At 33.6% G+C, this 9596-nt stretch overlaps 1 protein-coding gene across 1 annotated transcript; it reads right to left on the reverse strand.

Annotated features, from left to right (window-relative positions):
* Window positions 1-1249: 1249 nt before the first annotated feature.
* Window positions 1250-2863, reverse strand: LOC143623202 (WRKY transcription factor 22-like). The gene is made up of 3 exons (XM_077094161.1): window positions 2314-2863; window positions 1954-2064; window positions 1250-1616 (listed from the first exon to the last, which is right to left on the reverse strand). Exons 1-3 carry the CDS (start codon window positions 2748-2750, stop codon window positions 1283-1285), a joined length of 882 nt encoding a protein of 293 aa, XP_076950276.1. The 5' UTR covers window positions 2751-2863; the 3' UTR covers window positions 1250-1282.
* Window positions 2864-9596: the final 6733 nt, after the last annotated feature.

Consider the following 9596-nt stretch of genomic DNA (forward strand, 5'->3'; position numbering starts at 1 on the left):
TTAATTGATAAAATCTGTAATCTTTGATCTTGAGTGTGCATAGTGTTAATTAAGTTATGTGTTGCTTAATTATGACTAATAATGATCTATCAGGTGTTAACGGACCCCCACCGTATAATTCTTTCTCGGGGGTTCGCCTGGCTCCATTTGTGTATTTGTGTGATATATAACATCAATGATGAAGTAATATTATTTTATGTCGCATTGTCTTAATTAAGTTATTATCGAAACATTAAGGTTGATTAAAGCTTAAACCATTGTTTTCCCAACACTTTGTATCTTGTAATTTGTCAAATGTCTTACTAGTCATTTTCCTAATGCAAGTGTCGTGGTTCTAAATAAACTGTACAACTAACATAACAGCGAACTAAATTTGACACTAACAGAATCGCAAACTAAGTATTACACAGGTAAAGGCGTGTAACACCATGGGTTGTGGTGGTCCAAAAAGTTGGTGTGAAGACTATCATGTTAAAATCACGTCGTTCCCACACAGTTTCTATTCACCTTTCCACGTCATATTTACATAAATGGGGAAGGGATATTATCATCAATATGTTAGTGTTATCAAAATATGATAAATGACATTTGATTAAATGGTATCTTGATATGTTTTAAGATGTTTTTTTATTGAAAGTCTAAGGATTCAAGTATTATAATTGACATTAGATGTCGATTAAATAACTATTAAATAGAAAACAAAAAGTAGATTATGTTGCAAAAGAAAGAATCAAAATAAACAAAGAATCCTAAATCTTATGAGCTACAAAAACTTTACATGCCCTATGAGCCAAAAACACACACTTCCCAACATACATACACCAAATATGCACAACGTACAACACTCACTGCACATGCTAAAACAACAAACATTATCTTTGACAAAAGCCTCTTTCACTTTACCAACGGCTCATAAAACGTATCAAAAGTAAACCCAACGGCAGAAACAACAAAAAGTGAAAAAAAGATATACCCTCATTCCAATGCTAGATTATATTAAACCCAAAGTAATTACAAAGCCAAAAGAATAGCGTACAATTCACTAAAGCATATTAACTCTGGATTTATAAACTTTTGCTCTGGTAAATCTACGTAACAAAAGTCAGCGTGGAATAAACACGTATAATATAATCATGATGACGTCAGCAACTACTAATTAAAAAAATCTAAAATATTTTAATGACAATGCCTATACTCAAGAAGTTTGTGACATAGAGATAAGCCTTTTAATCGTCTAAAGGTTCTGGGTTCAAATCTCAAGAAACAAGATATTTGTCATATGTCAATGCGCGCAAGTAATATGGTGATCGAATAAAATGTCTTCGGTGGTCGGACCGACAAGGTCATCCAACCCATCTAGAATATCTTCATCAATAACAACACCCGTGTCATTTTCTTCCAACTTTTCCTTTGTCGGAGAATTTTTTCCATTGGCATCGTCACTAGAGGTAATTGTTTTGCTTCGGGAGTTGCCGGCTAAAGTGTTCCGTTGAGTTGGCATAGCGTGGTTGTGTTCGCCGTTGTACGTGATAATTAACATACCCGGGTCGGATCTATTTCGCTCCACTTGTTTTCGGGCCAAACAACCTTTTGATGTGCTACATTTATAATATCCCCTGTTATTTAAAAAAACACACACAATGTTAATCAAGTAAATCAATTTAACCATAGGGTATTTCGTCTAATGCTATCTCAATGTATTGGATAAGAATTTAATTTTTAATACAATGAGGGATCAAATCCCATATGTGACACAAATAAATTAAAATATATAACAAACCATAAATATGTTTTTAAGTTTTTTATTTAAAGTAATTATCAAGTTAAAAATAAGAAACAATTATTAAAAATATTAATCACTTATTTTTCTTGAGTTAATGGTTTAAGAAATTAAATGAATCAAGAAAAAGGTATTTAAACATAAAAATAGAAATGAGCAAGCAAATAAATTACCTTGGGTATGGAGAGCCTTTGATGGGTTTTTGACCATATTTTCTCCAAGACCACAAATCAGAAGATGGTCCTTCAGCTGGCACTTGACAAACCTTTTTAATCATATTTTTCCTGTAACAAATATAATTAAAATTTAATCACTTTGGGTAAAAATACGCAAATAAAAATATTTCAAATTTACTGCATTTGGGTATGTCCCAAAATTTATATTTTCATTCAAATAACCTCTAAAAAGAAAAAAAAATTACATTTTCACTTAAAAAAAATCAATTTCCTTCAAGGGTATTTCATAAACTTAAAAGTTAAACAAAACCCACAATTGGATCCATAAGAAATTAAAGAAAAATGCAATCTTTTTACCTTTTCTTGAACTTTGTTGTACTCTGTGCATGAGTAGTTGTACATCTAGTGATGCCAAAAGATTGTTGCTTTCCCATAACATGTTTCTCATGATGGTGTTGTTGAAGTTGGTGGTGGTGGTGGTATGGTGGATCTTGAAGTCCTCCAGGGACAGAGAGGGGTGAAACTGGGATACTTTGTGGAGATGAAGGTGGTTTATGTAGATTTGCAAAGTGCAAGGGGTGATAATGATTATTCAAAAACTTTTCTATACTGTTGTCACTTGTTGGTTGACATAGATCTAGGAAGAAACTCATGTAATCTTGTTCATAAAGAGTTGACTTTTGTTGACTATATGTTTCAAGTGGTGGAGTGGTGGTGGTGGTGGCTGAGTAGGAGGAGGATACGGCGGAGCAACAGCCTCTGACCACCGCATGAAGGTCCCAATCGGAATCCATGTAGAGAGGAAGATGAAGACAAAACAAGTCGCTGACTTTTGGTTGTGATGAGAGATGTGAGGGTGTGTAAGACGATATATATTGGGTGAGAAATGGAAAGTGGTTACATATTACTTTTTTGGTATTATTATAAAATAATTGGTGTAAAATGAAAAAGTAAAGTTCGTAATTAGGTACTTGTTTAAGACATAATAATAATTGTTAATATAAAAATACGATTATGTTATTATTTTTTTAAAATAATTGAAATTAGTATGTTAGGCTTCTTCATATTTCCTTATTGATACATGAAACCTTAAACTATATTATAGTTGTGACATATAAATTAGTTAAACGAGTTGCATCCATGTTTGATACTTGTGTTAAGCGCGTTGTTTTTAACATGCTAAATCCGTTAAGACACGAATAGCCAACTCTATGGAAAAGGAAAAAAGTGAATTTGATTTATTTATTTTTATTAATTTATCATGTTATTTTTCATTAGATAAAACATAGGATGCTACTTAATCCTTTTAAGCTCACTACCTTATTTATCACAAAATCTACAAAGACTCCAAAAAGCGTCATTGATAAGTTAAACTGTTAAAGCATTGTAGAAAAAAAAACTCTTATAGCGCAGGCTAATGAGAAATATATTTTTTAAGGCTCGTCGTAAAATTTGACGCCTTGTGTAAAGTGGTCGTAGAGAATGCAAAAAGAAGGAATTTTTTGTGACCTATTTGTATTAAGGCTATACATAACAAGAATGAACATGATTATTGTAACCTGGATGAAAACAGTTATGCAGCCTTAGTATGACATTGCTAAAATTGAATGGGAGTCTTTTTGGCTTAGGCTTTGGGATCAAAAGCATATTAAAAAGATATGTGGGCACAATTTATAAGTTCTATTGTTGGAATAGAACTTGGATTGTTAAGTTTAATATTATGAGACCTTTTGAATTGTAAATCTCTAAAAATGTCTCTTAAGCTTTAAATTCGTTATGACTTCATCCGTTTTTTAAACATACATTCATCTATGATATCTCATATATCATCAAAGAGATTGTATGTACTTAAGGTAGAGTGTCTCCAAAATGGTATTAAGTCTCAATATCGATGCATAAATCCTATTAAATTAGAGAGTACGAGGCATCCATATGGGTAGGGGCCGTAGGGTGCATAGCTTCCAAACCACGTGGGAACATCACCCCATTCCATGTGAGTAAAATGCATGACTTCATTCCATGACAAATATTTGTCAAACAAAATTGATTAATTATTGACCATTGAATAATGAAAAAGAATTAATAAAGTTATAGCATATTTGTGGGTATGTGCTATGAGTAATTTTGTGGTTTGTGGGTTATTAAGTGTAAAAATGAGGTGACAGGCTAAGATTGACCGATGCATAGATAATACTCATAAACGTCCCTTCTCCCTCTAATGAAAACAAAGGGTTCCGTTTTAAACTCTAGAAAAATAAAACATATAATTCCAAACTCCAATAACTATAAGAAACATAGAGTTCCCCTTTTTTTTATGTTTTGGGGCCTGCTTTTTTATGTTTATTTATACTTTTGATGATGATTGACTTTTAAAATGTCAAAGGATATTTAATTGTTTATTATAAAACAAAAAGAAAAAGTCAAAACGGGCCCTAGATACTTTCACAATCTTTTACTTTTTTGGCGCACTGTTACTCGTGCCCATGAGTATTTTTAGTGAATTTTTAAATTTTGGGAGCTGCCGACAAAAGGTAAAATAATACATGAGTATTAAAATAAGGCAAAATGGCCACTTTGTGTCCTCATCTAGTCGTCCTTCAGTCGGCAGGTAATACTGTTCCTTTTATCATATGACGAGCGATATCAAATTTTTTATTACTATTAAAATAATTACATGAATGGTTAACCTTGTTTGGAATTATTTTCATATATCATAACCAGTTTGAGGACACTTAGGGGGGAGAGAGTGATCACAGAAGAGTAGTAAAATTAACTTTGACATTTACCATTTATGAACTGTCATATCATTTATTATCCTCAATTATCAAACTCGAAAACAAAAATAAACATAGTAAAACTAAATCTAAAAATCACAAGACAACCCGTATCTTTTCGCATTTTGACGTTTGCGGTCAAGAATTAAATCCAACAAGAGGCCGGACAAACCTTCGCGTGACTTCCTAAACGCCTTCATGTTGTTGTCAAAATATTGTCACACCACCGCCTATCGTTGCTCCTCAATTAAACGCAAAGATTGCTCTCCTTGTTTCCTTTTCATTTTCATGGTCTCCTTGTGATGTTCTTACCTCATTGAGGTGTAGGAATTAAGTGTGTCAGCGAAACTTTGTTTACTTGAAGTCTCGAACTTTTTCTTTGTTTTTCGGGTTGATCTTGAAGAAGCGGGATCATCATTGAGGTCCAGCATTCGGGCATAAACTCTTTGTCGGGTGTGGAGCTTGGGGTAGTTTCCAACTTCCGATGACTGTTTAGGATGCTTTCTCATAACCTCTCATGAATCGACATGTTTAATCCCACCCTTATGTTTTTCTTGAATTACTTTATAGCGTTTTGCATCACTTGAAGTTCATTACACTCGCTCTTTCTCACACAATCCTATATGGTTAAAAAAAGAATTAATAAAATAGTAATAAACAAATAAACATAACTAGTATACTAAAAAAAGTTTACTGCTTGTTGCCATAATCCGTTAAAAAATGTAACTTTCGTAAGCATTGGAGTCCACTATGAATTGACTTGATGAACGTTTCACTCACTTCCGCTTACGAGTTGGTTGAAATGTTCAAGAACTCTTCCCAAAAAGCTATAGGATTTTTGTTGGTTTCCAACCTTTTTGTCCTCGAAAATATGCACCCATGCTTTCGCCAGCGTCTCCTCTTCATCGGATGTCCATGATACACTCGTCATCCGACATTGGAAATTTTGTTGTTGGTCGGGTTTTTTCCTCTTGAACTTCCATTTGATCATTCTCTGCCTCATCATCATCACCTAAATTATATCTTTGAAATTGTGGTTCATAGAATGCTTGCGTTTTCGGGACTTCTTCATCATCCTCGTTATCGTCATACAATGGGAGTGGTCGGTCTTCGGTGTCTCGAGGGGACCTATAATCCGGTTTCTCATTGAAAACGGATCGAACACCATTTCATCCTCCATAGAGTAGTGGTATTGTCAGGGTGTAACTATAGTAGGAGGTCTCATACCGAAAGGTGGCGGTTGGCTAAAAAATATAAGGTGGTAAACTTGTAATTGTTGACTAGAAACGACGCCTACCGAACTATAACCGACAACTCCACCGGCGCCTCTACTAGCACCTTGCCTACCTCTCGAATTGTTAGGATCCATTGGCTAGTAAGGAAATGTATTTTGTAGATAGGAAATGGTGTAAAACTTGGTATTGTGTATAAAAACTGGAAGAGATGGAGATTTAAATAGAAGTATAGAAAATATGGGTACTTATTTTAGTGGAATTAAATTTGAAAATATAGCCTTTGTACGACTATATTCACACACATCTCACGGGGTTTGGTACCCTAGCCCAGGCCCGGCTCCGAGAATTGAAAAAAAAAATTGGGCTGAAGGCGAAAAATATTTTAGGCCTTAAGTAAAAAAGAGGATTTTTTTGGGCTTAAACAATTTAATTTTTAATTTGGCTTCCTTAGTTATGATTTATGATTTGGGTTGTATAAAAAACTATTGTATAAAAAATAGGCTTAAAAATGCCTCAAATTAGACTTGAACCTGCAACCTTTGAGTTGGAAGTCATACCCCTTTGCCGATAGACCAAGTTAGTTGTTATCTAATTAAGTTTAAACATTAAATACACACATCGTTTTTCATAAAAATACATAACAAAAATTTAAAAAAAAAATTCGGGCTTAGCGGGTAGTCGGGCCTATAGCCATCGACGACCCTGCCATAGGCCATGGCCGGCCCTGCCCTAGCCAAACACCCGCTGGCAAAAATAAAGGGGGTGACGGCGGGGTTCCCCACAAGGAATAGTACTCCTAAGTGATATCCGTCACCCCACTCCCTCCACCCTTATTATAGGAGTAACTATGGTAAACTTGCATATTTATAGATTAATGTTTTCCTATAAAAAAAGAAAAAGTACACATAATGTGCCTTTGAAAAAGTTCAATTTAACTTGGTAGAGCGCCAAATGTTTGTTAAATGGAGTTCTCAAGTTCAATCTTTGATAATAAAATAGTTTATTTAGTGTTGACGTATTTTTCAGTCATTTCACTACGGATACCCTAACACATTTAATTCTTAATGTGATAAACATTTTTCTTTTAAAAAATAAAGTTTAGAGTAATAATTTGTGGTTACTGGGCGGGAACAATCTTGTGGCCCTCTTTCCTAAAATGAGCAGTTTGTCATTGCGGTTGTCGAGCGGTGGTAGTGTTGGCTGTTGTCGATAGCTAGCAATGGTGGTGGGTATGGTGGTGGTCGGTGGTTATAGTGGAAGGGTGGTAGAGGTGATAAAGGGTGAAGGAGGAATATAATGGAAAAAAAAGGGGTGTATGGAATGAATTTAAGGTTTGTTTGTTATGGTGTAATAGAATATAGAAAGTGACAAATGAATGAAATAAACCAATACAATTCATTTTTCTTGTTTCGTTAACCAATGGGAATGAATTATTACGTTATATTGTTTGATAGCTACATACAAAACACAAGAATGAAAAAAAAATGATAAAAATTCCTCAACCTCAAATAAATAAAATTTACTAAAATAAAAAATGGCAATGACGACAGTGGTGGTGGCGCTAGTGGCACTGGCGATGGTGGTGGTGGTCGGGCGGCGACAGTGGTGATGGTGGCGATGGTGGGCAGGCGGCGACGACCATGGCGGTGATGATCAGGGAATAGAGTATGGCGAAAGCGGAATAGAATGAAAAAAAAGGAGCGGGGGTGTGAGGTAAGATTTTGATAGAATGAGATTTTTGTGTAATCGTTTATTCAGTTATATTTACCAACCAAACAACAACTTTTTCATTCCCTCACAATGATATATTCTATTACTTTTATAATTCATTCGTACCAAACTCTACCTTAAAGTATGCATACTATTTTAGATTAAATGAAATAGAAAAGGTAATAAGCGATTCCATTTAATTAAACAACCAAACAAACACCGCCTTAGAGATCTGTAAAGAATTGTAGGTAGAGAAAACAAGAATCTCATTAATTTTACAAGTCCATATTTGTCGGGCCTGGTCATTGGGCTATACAAAAGTCCAAACTCCCTAAGTTTCAGCTCAGCCACACTTGAGATGAAGCCCATTATTTATATTTAGTGTCCAAATCAGCCCAAATAGTTGTGGGTCAACATTGCCGGGCCTAAATGGAACTTGTTTTAAATCATCTTAATTCGTATAGTGGTAGTTGGTAGCCACGATTCTCAACCTCTCAAGCTGTTTGATTAGTTTCTGTTTTTACTAATTGTTTTGAGTCACATATCACAACTAGTGTTCAACAAATCGGATTTTTCTAATACTCAGGTTTGAGTTTGGAATTGGGTTCGAGTATGATCATGTATTGGAAATAAGGTATTTACTGACAAAAACTGGGTAGGATTATAGTACAGGCATTGAAGAGAAAAACTCAACCATATATACCTAGGTAGGGTACGATCAGGTTCGGGTATAATCGAGTATTGGAACCGAATATGTGTCCGGGATGACTGCGTATTTATACCCGCCATGTAATTTGTAATTTTTATACATATCAAAATTTGTTTAAAAGTTAATTTTTCTTTATAATTTATAAACATAATTATAATATATTACAAAAACTATAAATTCACTTAAGTACAACCCAAATTAAATATTACTTCGTATTAGTTTATAATATCATATCATCAGTTTGGGTAACGTTTGTATGCCTCATGGGTCATGCCTTCCTGATTTAGCTTACAGCCAGCCAGCCAGCCACTTACATAATCAAGAATTTTTGGATTATTTAAATCAACCATATACGAAAGAACTAATGTAGTGTATTGATATCATATGTTTAATTTAACGTTTTCTAAAAATGATAAATAAAGATGTTTAAATGTTATAACTTTGGGTCATGTTTGCATTATTCACACCGATCCAAATTTAGCTAACCTTATCGTTGACATAATCAAGAATTTATAGAATTATTTTAGATAAGTATTTAAACGAACAACATATGATAGTATTTTATCGTTTAAAATTGGTTGCAGATTCTTCATCATCATGATAAGATGAGCTAATAAGCCAATTTCACGATAAATTTGATATAATTTTCGCAATGCCTCATAATATAATAGATATTATATCTTTAACTATAATAATATACGCATTTACAAGTTTGTGGTTCGATTTGATTGCTAACTATGGTTTGTGAACGATAACTACATTTTAACACGATCACATATTATTTTTCTAGGGAATATCTTATAGAATAGTAACCAACTTTCAAAAGTGTTCCAATTAGTTCACTCATGCATATTTTTCTCAAATCAGGTCACTAAATCTTCAAATCGAGTCTCACCGATTTTTTTTGTTTGTTAAGAAAGGAATGGAGGATAAGATGCGGGGGTCGGAATTTGCAATATATGTAGTTATATTTAAAAAAAATAAAAAACGTTAATTATATTAAAATTCAAAAATAAAAATAAAATCCATATCGCCACTCAACGTCAACGTTAAAAAAAAGATAAAATGATTTCTTATGTAAAACAAAAAACAAAAACATTAAAAAAACATGTTAAAACCTTTACACTGCGTTCTCGAGTTTTTAATTAAAAGAAAGGAAAGTATAAGATTAGATAGGATGAGAGAAGAAAAGAAAGTACATGCATATAATGC

Source organism: Bidens hawaiensis, unplaced genomic scaffold (assembly GCF_021521415.1).
Source record: "Bidens hawaiensis isolate Kalapana, Puna unplaced genomic scaffold, B.hawaiensis_p1.1 tig00003356_1, whole genome shotgun sequence".
Classification (NCBI taxonomy): Eukaryota; Viridiplantae; Streptophyta; class Magnoliopsida; order Asterales; family Asteraceae; genus Bidens; species Bidens hawaiensis.